The sequence below is a fragment of the Erpetoichthys calabaricus genome, chromosome 6 (genome assembly GCF_900747795.2).
Source record: "Erpetoichthys calabaricus chromosome 6, fErpCal1.3, whole genome shotgun sequence".
In the NCBI taxonomy this organism is placed as follows: domain Eukaryota; kingdom Metazoa; phylum Chordata; class Cladistia; order Polypteriformes; family Polypteridae; genus Erpetoichthys; species Erpetoichthys calabaricus.
This window is the reverse complement of record NC_041399.2, coordinates 139,895,868-139,913,276: the sequence shown is the minus strand read 5'-3', so window position 1 is coordinate 139,913,276 and position 17,409 is coordinate 139,895,868. Positions and strand designations below refer to the sequence as shown.

Genomic DNA, 17,409 nt, shown 5'->3' with positions numbered 1-17,409 from the left:
TCTCCTCAGCTCTCTGCTTACCTGGGCTGCTGTAATTGTGGGTTGGGGTAAACTCTCTCCTATACTGGTATCAGCAGAAGGATGTGTGGAGGGGGCAGTACTCCGAGGTGAGAGTGGGTTAGGGTGGTCAAACCTGTTAAAAAAGTTGTTCATCTGGTTTGCTCTCTCCACATCTCTCTCGATGGTGGCATCCCGCTTTGAGCTGCATTCAGTGATGATCTTCATCCCATCCCACACTTCCTTCATGCTGTTATTCTGCAACTTCTGCTCCAGCTTTCTCCTGTACTGCTCCTTCGCCGCCCTGGCTGTTATAAGGTAGTAAGGTGATAAATAAAAAAAGAGAATTTAACACAGATGATTTACTGGAACACCCACAAAAATCATAAAGAACTAACAAAATTTACATGAACAAATGTGTAAGGACAACGGAAGCAATGGGACCTGCTTTTTAAAGGGTACACAATAATAATAATTCATTACATTTATATAGCGCTTTTCTCAGTACTCAAAGCGCTATCCACACAGGGAGGAACCAGGAAGCAAACCCACAATCTTCCACAGTCTCCTTACTGCAAAGCAGCAGCACTACCACTGCACCACCTGTGAGGACATATATATAATTGCTTAGACAACTGACATGTTCAATGATCAAAATGATAGCTGAGATGACTTTTAACACCAGTAGTCAGCAAACGCTTCCTTCTCACTCTAGCAAAAAATATTAACAGAAACTTGTTTTAAAATGTTTATGAAAATGAATATAATCCTTTGAATACTGAAAGCTCAAGAAGAGTGATGCCTGAACACATTTCTGGCAAACTGCCTACTGTGATAGGTCACTATATTCCTCTTGAAACTGGGCAAAAGCAATCCAGGTCTGAAGGTATTTATTCACATATTGTGTCTGAACACTAATTCAGTTTTCAGTTTGATTTATTTTTGTATAGTTCTCTTCACAGAGTAGAAGCCAGAACTCTTGATAGTAACCGGAAACAAAGATTCATAAAAAGACAGTTGTGTGTGACCAGAAGACAGAACAGACATCCAGGTCAGGACAACAGAAAGTTTCATATCCAGCCATAAGGCCATAATGGAAGGACTGGAAGATTGGGCTTAGCAGGAGCAAGTCATTCCCTTACATGACAGGTGGCTGTGTTCCTCGGGGCTAAATCTAATTAGGACACCTGCAGTGTTGCAAGGGAAATGGAGTCTGGAAGCACAACCCTGTCAGGGTCTTTGGGGACCGTCACAAGATGCTGCCAGCGGAGCACAGGTCTGGTTTCCGGATGACTTGGAAGTTCTCTGGATAATTGGGACAAGAGATGAGAATCAATTCTCAGGTCGAGCCTGTTGCCTCATTTTAATGAGTCAGAGTTGGGAGGCAGTGGGTGATACTCATTCAAGGAGAGCAGGGGAGACAGAGAAGAGAGGGAGAGAGCACTTAAGTGTCTGTGTATTGGCTGTGATCATTGTTAAATCAGAGTTTGGTGGACTAAAAATCCTTTATTTTGAACCTGGAGTTGTGTTGGGTCTTGTGTATCTGCAGTGCCCTGTACTATTCACAGAGTGCACAGAAGTCTTTCAGAAGTAAAAGACAGCCTATGCCATAATCAATGGCAGTATTAAGCCTTAGATACAACACAGTTCCAAAAGAGAACATTCCAATACATTGTGCTACCAATGGACGTACACTAGATTGCTATTATCATTAACAACCCGTGATCAGATGAAAGTACTACTATGTGTGCAGCATTTGGAATATAAAGCCAATTATGAGCTGCATGATCCAAAGGAGGGGGCATGGTGGCTGTCTTTGCTGCTGCTTTATGGGTTCAATAGACTTGGTAGAAATGTTGTCCTCTTCCCTGTATGTCTGGTGGTTAGATGCTTTCCTTATGTTTGTTGGTTTTCTTCTGGCACATCAGTTTTCCTCCCTTACCCAAAGATGAATGTCGGGTTAGGTTGACTGGTGGCTCAAGAGTAAGCTCATGCCCACACTCACTGATGCCAAGTAATATACTCTGGCACTGGCACCTTGTCCTGAGTTGGTTTAGGCCATGTGCTTGATATTTCTTGGATAGGGTTGCAGTGAACCAAAGACTATCTATTAGTTGTTTAGTAAAACAAATGAATTGACAGAAAAAAATTACTAAACTGCGTTTCACAAAGTATATTTTCCAAAATAAGCTACACAAAGAAAATTGTCAGGTTTAGTCTAATTAATTGTATTGTCTTCAAGTTGTTATTTCTCTAAATAACATAAAAAGTCACCACAAACGTGCCTCAAAACTTTTTGCTTGAAATGATCAGCTAAAATTAACTAAGAATAGGGTGTTTTTTTCTAGTCTTGGTTGAGTGTTGACATATTTACTGGGTTCATACAAGCAGCACAAAGTTCCTTCCACTCTTTTTGAACTTTATTAATTATTTGACACATCAAAATTAAATTAATCTACATTAAGTTTTGAAAAGAAGAATAATCATTAAGTGTGCATGTTTAGATTACATTCATCTAATTCCAATATGAAAATATGAATAGAATAGTAGGACTAGAATATATTAACATAATGAATAAAATTTTAAAAAAAACACTATGTACAGTCTGTGGTCTGTGCCAAAATAGAAATATTTAAAAAGACATTCCTGGAAAAGCTGTTATAAATTTTAATTTGTTTATGATAATCCTGAAGAAATACCTCAAAATATAAATAAATATTAAATATGCCAAAACAATTCTTGCTATTTCCCTTTTTATCCCATTCCATGGGTAAATGAGCAACTCAAAGGAAAACTAAGTGAAATGTATTTCTTAACTGCATAAACACATGATATGGTTTATGTACAGTATACTACTTTAAAAATTCAGAGTAGGTTGTATCATAGTCTGTCCTTTACAAAATCTTCACATTCTGCATAATCATTTTTAAACTACAGGGCATAGCACAATACCCACAATTTCTTTTAATGATAATAAAAACAGTTTTCTTTCATGCTCCTCTGTAATATGCACTCTATCATATGCTCTGCAGAAGTCCATTTTAGTTTAGATTTAGACATTCTGGACATGCCCTTGGTCTGGAGGAAATAAAATCGAGGAATATCTATTTTCTATGGTGATTTTAGTTATTTTCCTATAGTCTTTGCCACCCCTAAAAAAAAAACAAAAAAAACCAAGATTGTCGTTAGCATTTTCTTTAACTCCCTAATTCTCTTGACAGCATACAAACCTCTTAGACACAGGAATGACTTGACCTACTTTTTCCAGAAAACATAAGATAATATTTTGAACAACTGTAAGTCATTATATTTTTAAATATGTGAATCACTCCAGAAAATAATTTATAACAGTCAGATTAAAACAAAGGGTAGCACAGTGGTGCAGTGGTAGCACTGCTGCCACGCAGTTAGGAGACCTGGGTTCGCTTCCCGGGTCCTCCCTGCATGGAGTTTGCATGTTCTCCCTGTGTCTGCATGGGTTTCCTCCCACAGTCCAAATACATGCAGGTTAGGTGCATTGGCGATCCTAAATTGTCCCGTGTGTGTGCCCTGCCTGGGGTTTGTTTCCTGCCTTGTTGGCTGGGATTGGCTCCTGTGACCCTGTATTTAGGATATAGGGAGTTGGATAATGGATGGATGTAGATTAAAACAAGTCTTTTGTCTTTGCATGATGAAATAAAATATGGTATTTTCAATGGCAAGGACTCATTTGCTTTGAGACTATGAGGTTTTTTTTCAGTTTGGTTTCAAAGTTCTAAAGTAGTTCTTTATATAAATTAAAATACCAGAACTAAAACAGAATTAAAGCAGGAGCCCAGCATACTTAAATAGCAGTAATAAATTCTTTCAAAGTTTAAAGAAAAACTATGAACCATTTCAAACAAAATAAGTGTTAATTTTTCTCTAGCTGTTGATAATATAAGACATTGCTTTCTTGTTGAGTTATGGTTGGGGCTTTAGGATTGTTCCAGTTAAACAAATCTAGTCAATGCAATAACAATGTAATTTAAGTATCAGTGAAAAGAACATCATCCTTAGTACCTGTTGGGTTCTTACCCTCTAGTGCTTTGTGGAGGACTTCCTCCCAAATTACCTTTCAGTTTCTTCATCCTGGTTGCCCAACAAATGCATTTTTCCCTTTCTTTCAGAGAGCCTTGCTGAGCCATTTCTCTAATCTGTATTACTCTTTCCTGCCTACAGTCCTTTACACGTTAAGTACATTCCATCACAGCTAAAGAAAATACTTTATAAGATTAAATGATCTATATTCGTTTCCAAATGAGGTATATGCTCAACCACTCTAATTTGTCCTTGAGCATGAATGGAAGTAGAGTAATCTGCTAAAGTCTTAGACATGGAAAATTGCTAATTATGGAGTAAAATTAGACATCTGTGATGAATCTTGTTGCTATACCAGGTATGAATTCATTCAGCGGTAACAACTGTTTGCTTTTTAGGCTGTTTTTCTAATAATTAGGTAACCAGCATGAAGCTGAAACAATCAGCAAAATATTTACTTTTCTCTGCTGCAAGCTTTATCTCGAATATTTACTTTAATACAGCCAATAACCTTGAAACTTTTGGAAACTGCTAAACACTCTCTGGGCATAAAGCCAATGATCTGCTTTTTAATGAATACGCTTCCCATAACCTTCAAAAGCCATATTTACACTTGGAATTACAAACAAGGCATTTTTCCAGATGCAGCCCAATCTAGAATAAACAGCTAGTGACCATTCTAAAATTAGGACTGATAAATATTTAAAAAAACATCTCTATATATAAATAAAGTCCAACATCTGTTTGTCTGCCTGTCTTTATGTCTGTCCGCTTTTCATGAGAGAACTACTTAAATAGTAGTAATTTGCTTGAATGTTCCAGTTCATTTTGCGACTTCTCTAGTTGCACTGTGTATCATAGTTTGCTTGCTGTACAGATTTATTTGCGCGAATCCAAGAGACACACAGCGGGCCAAGGGGAATGGGGCGCTGCCCTCCTCACTCACACGCCAGCCTCAGGGTGTTCCTTACCTCCGCTTAGCTAGCAAATGAGAGAACTACTTAATGGATTTAGATGTGGTTTTTTTTCCTATAATTTGCTTGAGCATTCCGGTTGATTTTGCAACTTCTCTCATCGCGCTAAGAACCATAGTTCACTTGCAGGAGCAATTTATTCGAGCTAATCTGAGACAAAGGCTATGGGCCAAGGGGAGGGGAAAGTGTGACGTCAGGAGTGGGGAGCCGGGCGGAGCCCTCCTCACTGTCCTGTTTCACTACTACGTAGGCAGAGCCGCGGGGAATAGCTAGTATAAGATAAACAGAATCACAATCCAAACATGGTGTCAACAATACATATAGATTATAGAAAATGCAAGTTGACTGTGACATCTTACTGGCTCCTTTTAACGTTTGCCACCCTCCAGGTGGGTCTATATAGTACTCATTCCCAAGAGGCCCCACACAATTAAAAAGAACTTTGGCAACACCATGTTGCACCTAAGAATCTTGTAATGTATTTTACAGTAGTTAACAAGAGCCATGGTTAAAAAAAAGAGCTGTAGCAAAACTGTTTTCAAACATGGAAAGTGTGGTACACACCATTGGTAAAAGAAAAAATGCAAGGATATGTCAAAGATGAAGAAAGCAAATAGAGAAGCCTTTTTCTGGTCCGAGGGTTAAAACAATTTCTAATGTGCATCTTTCTCTCACTCAGTTGTCTTCTTCTTTCAGCTGCTCCATTAGGGGTTGCCACATAGGATCATCTTTTTCCATATCTTCCTTTCCTCTGCATCTTGCTCTGCCACACCCATCACCTGCATGTCCTCTCTCACCACATCCATAAACATTCACTTAGGCTTTCCTCTTTACCTCTTGCCTGGCAGCTCCACCCTTAGCATCCATCTCCTAATATACCCAGCATCTCTCCTCTGCACATGTCCAAACCAACGCATCTTGCCTCTCTGACTGTGTCTCCCAACCTTCCAACCTGAGCTGACCCTCTAATAAACTCATTTTTAATCTTGTCCATCCTCATCACACTCAGCTTAATATGGGGTCAACAAACTGTGAAAGGGTGCGTCCTGAACAAAGACAGGCAGACACGTTCCAGTCCATCACCACACATTTATTTACACAATACTATATACAACAGTCTCTATGTGCACCACACCAAACCCCCCACAGTCTCTCACAGTCCAGGCTCCTCTCTGAGCCGTCTCTCTTTCTCTCACGTCACACAGGGCCTCTCCTCGCCCCCTCTGCACCGGCCTTGTCCACCTCCTACCCGACTCCAGCCTTGATTGCAGGGCGGCGGCTCCTTAAATATGTAGCTGGGTGCGGCTCGCAATCAGCCACCTGCCACAAAACATAACATTGAACCATAAATGCAACATGTGGTGGAAGTTGTGATGTCAACAAATCCTCATAGGAAATGTGGCACAACATTCAAAGAAAGAAAAAAAGAAAAATGCTGAAATAGTGGCGCAAATGCTTCTTCATAAAAAGGATGAAGCCAAAAAAACATTCCAGATGCAAAACATTTACTGCTGTATACTTTCCCAGATGGCTTAGATGGTTTGAATGTTTTAGAAAAGTGAACAAGCGATTACAGGCTTTACATCTGCATCAACTAAACAGTCTGATTTTTGTATAGGAGAGAGGACAGATTGCATACTATTCTGCGCAGGTTTGCACTCAAGAAAGATGAAGAAAGTGTAAAATAAAGTGTTGACATTCTTTTTGAAATATGTAACTTGCAAACAAAATATTTATGGAACAATAAGGAAACAAGAGCAGGACAAAGCTGAAAAAAAATGTAACCTTTACTTTTAGAGTCATTACATTATGGTAAGAGTAGTTAGACAACCTTCAGAGACAAGTTGATAAGGGTTAGAAATACTGCTGGTTAACTCAATATGAAATTATCAGAATATATGCCAGTGTAGAATATTAGAAATCTTAATGTTTGGTGCCTGGATTCAGTTTTGTTTGGTTCTGCAAATCTAAAGCAAACAAAACAAATTAGAACATTAGAACAATCTAGACAAGAACAGGCCATTCAGCCCAATAAATCTCACCAGTCCTATCCACTTAATTCTTCCAAAAAAACATCGAGTTTTGAAAGTCCCTAAAGTCTTACTATCTACCACACAACTTGGTAACCTATTCCAAGTGTCTATTGTTCTTGGTGTAAAGAAAAACTAATATTCGTCGAAATTTACCCTTAACAAGTTTCCAACTGTGTCCTTGTGTTCTTGATGAACTCATTTTAAAATAGCAGTCTCTATCCACTGTACTAATTCCATTAATAGTTTTAAACACTTCAATCATGTCACCTCTTAATCTTCTGTTGCTTAAACTGAAAAGGCTCAGCTCTTTTAATCTATCCTCGCAATTCATCCCCTGTAGCCTTAGAATCAGCTCAGTTGCTCTTCTCTGGACCTTTTCTAGCACTGCTATGTCCTTTTTGTAGCCAGGAGACCTAAACTGCATACAGTACTCCAGATGTGGCCTCACCAGTGTGTTATAAAGCTTGAGCATAACTTCCTTGGACTTATATTCCACACATCGCACTATATAACCTAACATTCTGTTTGCCTTCTTAAAGGCTTCTGAACACTGTCGGGAAGTCGATAACTTAGAGTCCACTATGACTGCTAAATCCTTCTCATAAGGTGTACTCTTGATTTTCAGATCGCCGATTCTAATTCTATAATTCCAGAAAACATAATCCTAATATCACAGCCCAAATCCAAAACCAGAAAGTAAGTAAAAAGCACTTAAAAAACAAATTCCAAAATAAACCCAAAGAAGAGTGGAGTCAACATAATGCAGAGGCAAATCACTGCAGTGGTGCAACGTTATGGGGCCCTGCTCCATTAGACTAAATATAAAAAAGCAAGGCACAAAACTTAAAGAAAAACAAAGCATTTCATAAAATAAACTGACTATTTACAACAATAATCTACTCTCTCTCTCTCTCTCTATATATATATATATATATATAAAATCCTATAAGCCTAAAAGTGCAGCGATTTTATGTGACATTTTTATGTCAATTTTTTCTCACGCTTTAAATCTTGCTTATTTTAAAACTTACACATATATGTTTGGTATCATTCTTTTCAGAATTTATTGAACTTTAATGTGATTTTGTTAGATTTTCAGATTCTTATTCTGTTTTTAAGTTATAATCTAAAAAATATCAAGAACTCACATCCCGCGAGACGAGACTTAACCAGAGTGCCAAGAGATTTAACCATGCCCAGGACCAGAAATAAAAGACAAAGGAGGACAGCTGCTGTACAGGTTTTTAAATGTACAATGTTTCCCATTGTAGCCCCGTTTAAGAGGGGGTTTAGGAGGTGCGACCAGTTCTCTTTGGGGTGCGTTCAGGACCCCTCTTCACAACATGAGAGGCAGACTGGCCGCAACTGGGGGCTGGGCGCCCCTAGTTAACAAATAAATGTTCAAAATACAATATAAAAAAAGAAGAAGAAGAAAAGACACCAAACCAGGGAAGGAACATCTGGTTATTCCATATTACAAGTGAACTTCTGATGTTGGTGTTTTTCCTGGTTGTGTTTTGGTTTTCTATTTTTAGGCTATTTGTTTTTTATTTATGGATTTTCTTCAGGTTTGAAGATGAATGTTTTTAGTTGTTTACTATTATTAATGATGTTGAGTTTTAGAAAATGAGATCTGAAGTATTCTTTTGGACCTACAAGTTTCTGGTTTGGAATTAAGTATTTATGGTTTAGACTAGGGGGTTGTGCCACCCTGGCTGCCTATGGTGGGCCTACTCCCCTCGAAAACTTGCTTCACTCACTATTGGTCCATGGGTATATTCCAACACAGTCAAAACTCTGGTCCTGAGATGTATTTATAGTTATAGCAAATGCTAAAACTATTGGAACTTGTTGTCTATGCAAGATGAATGGTAATCTACTTGCTGAAGTATCGCCAGTATCTAACTTAATACACGGAAGGAAAACAACTTCACTTGCATTATCCCCAGTAAGATTTTGTCAGTAATTAAATGTTATTGCATTTTTACAATTTCTAAGTGTGTGCCATTACATAGTTTTTATCTGTCGACTACTAACACACAATTTAACTACTGCTGTTCTTAGTAGAGTGGATGTATAGAAGGTATTTTATTTGACGTATGCATATTAAATTGGTTGTAATAACATGAAAGTATCACCATGTTTTCTCCTAATGAAGATGAAAACATGTTATATAGATAATTTTGAAGAAAAGTGACTGTTGCATGATTTTGCTAATCTTTTTATATATCACTTTTATCCATCCATTTTCCAACCCGCTGAATCTGAACACAGGGTCACGGGGGTCTGCTGGAGCCAATCCCGCCAACACAGGGCACAAGGCAGGAACCAATCCTGGGCAGGGTGCCAACCCACCACAGGACACACACAAACACCAAGCACACACTAGGGCCAATTTAGAATCGCCAATCCACCTAACCTGCATGTCTTTGGACTGTGGGAGGAAACCGGAGTGCCCGGAGGAAACCCACGCAGACACGGGGAGAACATGCAAACTCCATGCAGGGAGGACCCGGGAAGCGAACCGGGTCTCCTAACTGCGAGGCAGCAGCACTACCACTGCGCCACCCTATCACTTTTATCGCTCTATATATTTATATCTATCTATATCTATCTATGTGAATGAGAGAGTGAGCAGATTTCGATTTTGTTTCTTTTCAGTTAAGTATGTATTACTGTTTATCCTTTAGATTCATCTATTATCTCATAATCAAGTTTTCCTTTACTCATTGTCTTTTTCTTTATCGTTTGTATTCTTAGAAAACTGATTTCTGTAAATAAACATACAATTCAAATCAAGTTTATTGTCATGTGTGCAATGAAATTCTTACTTGCATGTCTCCTCAGAACAGTTAATAAAACTACAATAAAAAACCTGGCTGTTTATGTGGTGATGACTATTAGTTAGTTTACCCATATTGCCTGTTGGAGGTAATAAGAGTCAATCACAATCACAGTGTCAAAATGAATTTAAGGCGAAGATATCTTTTGTGTAGAGTCTAGTTGTTTTGTTTTTCACCAAGGTTAATTAAAAAGTGAAAGGTTTTTATTTCATAAAGGGTGCATGTGTACTTTAGCTGTGAATGTGTGCTGGTGTTATGAAGTTCTGAAGTCCTGTGTAGAGCGTGGTCTTTCTATAGTCATGTGCAGATAAGCAAGAGATTTTAGAAAAAAGTTAAAATTGCAAAAGAACAATAATGGCTGATTTCACATGATAAACAGTAAAATGTGATCTGAACATCATTAACTACTAAAGGCATTGCAATTACTTAATATAACATTATAAAACAAATGTTGGCCTTTTAGTACCTGTTATTCTATAATGAGGAACTTTATTATTTAATTAAGGTATAAAGAATTCTTTAATGACACTCAGATTAAGTAAAAAAACAAAGAAAGAACTTGATGAATACACAAAGCTTGTTTTTTTTTTGTTGCAGACAACAGGGATGCCAAGAGTGAATGAGGAAATGTCAGTAACAGTTGAATTTAAAAATCCCCTACAGAAAAATCTGGTAAATGTCTCTCTTCGCTTAGAAGGACCTGGGCTCATGAAAACTAAAGTGAAGATGTACAGGTACAGTACAATATCTTGACTTTTTTTTTTTTTTGATGCTTTACATATTTTAAATTTTTTTTATAATAGACCAAATAAGTACCCAGGATACATATAGGTGACAGGTGAGAAAACTGAAAAAAGAAGCTCTCACTGCAGAATTAATTCTTGGTGAAAGACTTTGGACCTTTTCTACCAGGTGGAATGTCTCATTCATTATCCCATTGTCTACAAAATACAATGTACAAGCACCTCCAAACTCCCCAACTCTCTTAATTTCACCAAATTCTGGCTGCATTACCTTCCTGTCAGTTTGAGCCTTTGTCAAAGCCTCTTACTGACTGTATACTCAAAGGCGGTCTGGCTAAGGGCATGTTGGAGTTACTTCTAGTGCAATCCTCAGGACTACATCAAAGATGTGGCACATCCTTAGAAAGTCCTATATCCTTCTTCATTGTGCTTCCTCTGGTGGCCCTGGGTCGCCTTGTGCCTGTAAGTCCCACAGAACAGCTAACAGGACAGCCACACTTAGTGACACCCTCTAAACTCTGTTCCATACAGGGTCCATTTGTGGGAATCTGGCCTTCTGCCCATCTCCTATGATCTCTTCCTACAATGGTTGCTCCTCCATTATCTAACTCTTTGGATAATGCTCTAATGGCTATTGACCCATATAGACAGTGCTGTGGGCACTCAAAGTATACACTGAATAGCAGGAGGATTGTCACCTTGCTCTTTCCTGTTTGTTTTTAGATGAAAAAAAAACGTTTTCATTGCCTTGGTTTTCATAAATGTGCACACCTTTAATTAAAACTTTGTGGAAGTTTACTTTGTTTTGACTGGAGCAGGAATCTGTTACATCATCTTAGCATGCCTGGATTTTATAATACATAGTGCATATCTTCTACTATGCAATTCCTTATTTAAATAGAAAAAAAATTCTAATCACTCAGGTGAAAATGCCATTTGCAAAATGATGGAATACTGCGTTCCAGAATAAATTATGTGACATTAAATTGCAAGCTGGAAAGGAAATCTAAACTTACTTAGCTAGCTGGAAGAATTATGGCTGCCATAGGCAGTCAAAAAATAATTTTATACAGCAGTTTTGAGAACAATCACAGGAGATCTAACCTGGTGTACCTGCACAGTAAGCGAGATGTTCCTGACAGAACTGAGAAAATTTGTTTTGTTTATTTATTTTCTTAAAACACTTAGTCCATCACAGGATTGACGGGAGTCAAACCCATTTGCAGTGGGTGTAAAGCAAAAACCAAAATTGCCTCCATTGTTGAGCACACTTGCTCATTCCCATTATCAGTGATACCAGGGCAATGCTAGTGATACCGTTTCTTCTAAGATACATGACTTTGAAATTTTGGAGAAAAATTCTGTACCCAGAGGTGCAGATATGGTGGGAACATACAATCTCCCCATACAGAGTGAAGGGCTAGAATTCAAAGCCAGTTGTTTTCTGGAACTATGAGGCATTGAAACTTACCAAAGTGCCACTAAACTGCTCAGAAATGCAGTTTTATTTTGAAATTCATATGAAATAAAGTAGAATCACTTTATTGTAAAAAAAAAAATATTATGAAGTAAGATTCCCTTGTAACATTTTATGTATTTTTAATTATTTCAAATTAAAATGATGAATTAATGCATTCATTTACAGATTTATTTTTCCTAAATATTTAATTGTAAAATAATATGCTTATTTATCTAATAGATTATATAATTTATTTTGCCCACTGTGGCTTTCAATAATTTATACATTCACTAAATAAAATAGTATGCTTTAATACATATGGAAGGTCCATCTAGATAATGATAGATACACCATTTTTCACTTAGAAAATTACATCCAAGCCAACTCTAAGCTTCCAATTAATTTAACATTCATGTCTTTGTGAATTTGGGTAGTATGCTGTAGCAAGAGGGGAACTTGGAGAATATCCAAATATAGTAAGTGTACACAATGCCTGGGCCAAAAACTGAAGTAATGGAGCAGCAGCAGCAGTCAGGAGCGGACTGGGTCTCAAAACCGGCCCAGGCATCCTTCAATGAGTGAGGTGACGAGGTTGACCCTCTCGACTCATTATTCATTGTAATTTTCTGATGAGTACATGTCTCGCTATGAGCCTATAATATGAACTCTATCTAAACTGTTGCTAAACTTAATCTGTACATTGTTGTTTAGAAACAACTTAAAATTTGACAACCTGCTTAAAAATAAAATTTAACGAAAAATAGAAATTTAGTAACACGGCTTACACGTTATTAGAGTATATGTCAAATGTCAATGTCATGTCTATGTGCCAATATCCTAGTAGGCTAGTAGCTTACACAGTTCGCTGCTTTTAGCAGCCATATCATCAACAATACTGTTAGTGGCAAGTTTGGCTAGGATACTTTTCTCCACCAACATCAACATGAACGCTTCAAGATGTTCTTGAGTTATTGTGCTTCTCAGGCGGTTTTTGGTTCTCTTCAATGCAGAGAATGATCTTTCACACTGCACTTGTGACACAGGCAGCGTTAGCAGTAGCTTGTATGCAAGCATAATGCTCTTGTAAGCATCAGTTAAGAGACTCAACCGGAGTAGCACCTTGTAATGTATATGCTAACCGAAATGTAGCGGTATCGAAACAGAAATCGGCAGATGGCAGTTTTGATCAAATTTTTCGCTGCAACATTGTGTATTGACAACTAAAAGAACTTGATGATGTAATACGGTATATTATATAGGACTATTTAAAATCGTAGTACTGGACAGATAGTGTTTAGTAGTTTAGAAAATTAATTAAATACCTAGAGGTGCAGATATGGTGGGAACATACAATCTCCCCATACAGAGTGAAGGGCTAGAATTCAAAGCCAGTTGTTTTCTGGAACTATGAGGCATCGAAATTTACCAAAGTGCCACTAAACTGCTCAGAAATGCAGTTTTATTTTGAAATTCATATGAAATAAAGTAGAATCACTTTATTGTAAAAAAAAAAAAATATTATGAAGTAAGATTCCCTTGTAACATTTTATGTATTTTTAATTATTTCAAATTAAAATGATGAATTAATGCATTCATTTACAGATTTATTTTTCCTAAATATTTAATTGTAAAATAATATGCTTATTTATCTAATAGATTATATAATTTATTTTGCCCACTGTGGCTCTCAATAATTTATACATTCACTAAATAAAATAGTATGCTTTAATACATATGGAAGATCCATCTAGATAATGATAAATACACCATTTTTCACGTAGAAAATTACATCCAAGCCAACTCTAATCGTCCAATTAATTTAACATTCATGTCTTTGTGAATTTGAGTAGTATGCTGTAGCAAGAGGGGAACTTGGAGAATATCCAAATATAGTAAGTGTACACAATGCCTGGGCCAAAAACTGAAGTAATGGAGCAGCAGCAGCAGCAGCAGTCAGGAGCGGACTGGGTCTCAAAATCGGCCCAGGCATCCTTCAATGAGTGAGGTGACGAGGTTGACCCACTCGACTCATTATTCATTGTAATTTTCTGATGAGTACATGTCTCGCTATGAGCCTATGATATGAACTCTATCTAAACTGTTGCCAAACTTAATCTGTACATTGTTGTTTAGACACAACTTAAAATTTGACAACATGCTTAAAAATAAAATTTAACGAAAAATAGAAATTTAGTAACACGGCTTACACGTTATTAGAGTATAAGTCAAATGTTAATGTCATGTCCATGTGCCAATATCCTAGTAGGCTAGTAGCTTACACAGTTCGCTGCTTTTAGCAGCCATATCATCAACAATACTGTTAGTGGCAAGTTTGGCTAGGATACTTTTCTCCACCAACATCAACATGAATGCCTCAAGATGTTCTTGAGTTATTGTGCTTCTCAGGCAGTTTTTGGTTCTCTTCAACGCAGAGAATGATCTTTCACACTGCACTTGCGACACAGGCAGCGTTAGCAGTAGCTTGTATGCAAGCCCAATGCTCTTGTAAGCATCAGTTAAGAGGCTCAACCGGAGTAGCACCTGGTAATGTATATGCTAACCGAAATGTAGCGGTATCGAAACAGAAATCGGCAGAAGGCAGTTTTGATCAAATTTTTCACTGCAACATTGTGTATTGACAACTAAAAGAACTTGATGATGTAATACGGTATATTATATAGGACTATTTAAAATCGTAGTACTGGACAGATAGTGTTTAGTAGTTTAGAAAATTAATTTTAATGTCAAACAGTAACCAGTACATAAAATTTATTTCATGAAATGGCTTGCCCATGACCAGACCAGGGTCCGCGGCCCACCGGGCATTGCCCAAACAACCAGTCTGCCCCTGGCAGTAGTAGAATTTTCTCCACCATACCACTATCCTACAAAACTGAAAATGACTGAAATCAATAAAAATACTAAAAGCGCTTAAGAAAAAAAAAAAAAAAAAAAGATGTTCACTGGTGGGTCATTGACCTAGTCATTGTGAAGGATGCCTGACCCTGTAAATAGAGAGGTGACATCATGGAGTGGAAGACCTCTTAGCTGACAGGTGGTAGAAGACACCTCATAGGTGGCATTCTGCTGCCCAGGAAACACAGTAGTCAGTTTCAGCACTACCTTGGACATCTGGATGTTAAAAGGAAACATGGACATAAAAGTATGCATTGAAGAGAGCTCCATCCTGGTGTCCCTGTAACCAGAGTGTGCCAACCACAATAGTAGTATATTGTTTAATTTCCAAATCTGCTGCTTCAATTATGGTGTCACATAGAGCTATAGTTTTTCATGCCAATCATGGATGTGACATATTTATTTATAAATAATAAAGTGTACTTAATTTTTTTTGGTATGCATTTGGTGACCTTCAGCAAAATCATTTTTTATGTACATAGCTAACAGTGAACCTGTTGCTTTTGTTTTAGAACGATTGCTAGTTATTGTTACACCACACAGACAACATGCATTGGTTTTCCCTGTTAAGCCACCAAACACTTTGCAGATGCCATTGAGAATTTGGAAGAAAGCTATTTGGTGAAGTCCTACTTTTTTTTTTTTTCAAGCTCTTATAAGAAATATACTTTTGTTCAGCTTCTGTGTGCCTCCTTATTGCCTGTATCTTGACACAAGGCAGCAGGTAATGACTCGCAGTCCATTACATACACAAACCCATACTGATTCATCCTGGGCCATCTTAGTGCCACAAATGATTTAACTGTGCACATCTTGGGTATGTCAGAAAAAACCTGGAGTTCCTGACAAAACCCACTTTGACGCTGGTCAGTGTGAAAATTCAACAAAGACATTGTCTGGGCTGGGAAATTGAACCTGGGCCTATTAAGCTGTGAGGCAACATCACTAACAATAGAGCCACTTTTCCTTAATGTCTTTAATCCAAATGTAAAATTACTTATACACCATTTGATTTTAAGCAGTATTGTGATTTTCAGTTTTATAAAGTAAATTTACAGTATTTTGGAAATCCTTCATTTTGCTATGATCGTTAAGCTATTCTACTTATCTTCACTGTTTCATATCTTTTATGGTGAAAGTCCATCCATTAACAGCAAAGTAAAACCCATGGGAGTTTAAAAAATGGAATAACATTTCAGATGAAAATCCCCACAGAATTTTACTTCTAGATAATGAAGGCGAAAGACTAAGTGAAATCATGAAGTACTGAAAAAGGGAAAAATCTGTCTAGCAGAGATGAGTGATGTGTTTTGAGCTAACAAAAATGTTATAAAGGCGGCAGGCATTAGCCTAAAAAGAGCTGCTAGGAAGCAAGAAAGTCAATATTTTCTATTCTATATTTGAAATTGCACTATTTAATAACTAGCTGTGTAAGCCTGTGCTGTAAAAAGCCCGGGGTCCTAAAAAATATTGAAATAATCAGAAAAGAAAATTGAAATGTAGAGATGTCAGGTAATTGAAAGGAACTACTCTGGGCATCTCTCTCCTAGGAAGTTTCGTTTTGCCGACGTGCTTGCATCACTTGTGTATTAGCAGCAGGAGGAAAAGTAAAAGGGATACCATTTTGCCAATGTTAGCAGCTAAGCGACTTTGTCTTTCTTCTGAGATTTCGTTTTGCTGACGTGCTGGCCCCGCTGGTGTTATTAGTGCCTAAGCGAGTTTTCTTTCCTTGGAGGTGGAGCCCTTACCCCTACTCCACCTTTCACTTCCAGGCCAAATGGACACACACACTTACACGTGTAGACATTTATATATAAGGTAAAGAGCATTACATTTAAATTTAAAGGAGCTGAAGATTATATGTAACTTTAAAAAAATCATTATGAAATTAAATAAAAAGAAAGATTTTCCTGTTCATTCAAGCACAAGTTAACTTGCTGACCCGATTACTGACCACACTGGATATTTACAGATTGTGATAGATAAGTAGATAGACGGATATTTATTTTACCACATTGGAATATTTGGCTTTTCACAGAAGCTAACTAACTAAATACATTTATTATATCATACAACAATCCCCTCTCAAATATGCAAAAGAATGACTAAAAAGAAGGATAACTTATGACTCAGCAGTCCCAGTCCCAATGAGGCATTATTCAGGTGAATTGCCATTTGTTTAAAGGCACAGCAGTAGTGCCTCTTTACACTTTTCTGCTGAAAAATTGGTTGGCTGAAAGTACTCCATGTTAGTGTTTCAGAGAGAGGATGTGCAGCATTTTTCATGATAGCACTCAGGTTTGTTTTAATTCACTCCCTTGCTACCGTCTCCAGGGGGTCTAGAGTGTGTCCAATAACTGAGCCTGACCTTTTAATTAGCATGTT

General features: G+C 37.4%; 1 protein-coding gene across 2 annotated transcripts in view; it reads left to right on the top strand.

Moving 5' to 3' along the window:
* The window catches only part of LOC114653566 (coagulation factor XIII A chain-like), a 252,900-nt gene that overhangs the window by 231,180 nt on the left and 4,311 nt on the right, over nt 1-17,409 (top strand). The window contains exon 14 of one of the 2 annotated variants that reach the window (XM_051929077.1): nt 10,504-10,640. The exons of the other annotated variant lie outside the window; for it this stretch is intronic. Coding sequence (XP_051785037.1) covers nt 10,504-10,640 — 137 coding nt within the window. The remainder of the gene's footprint in view (nt 1-10,503; nt 10,641-17,409) is intronic. 2 annotated transcript variants of the gene reach the window in all.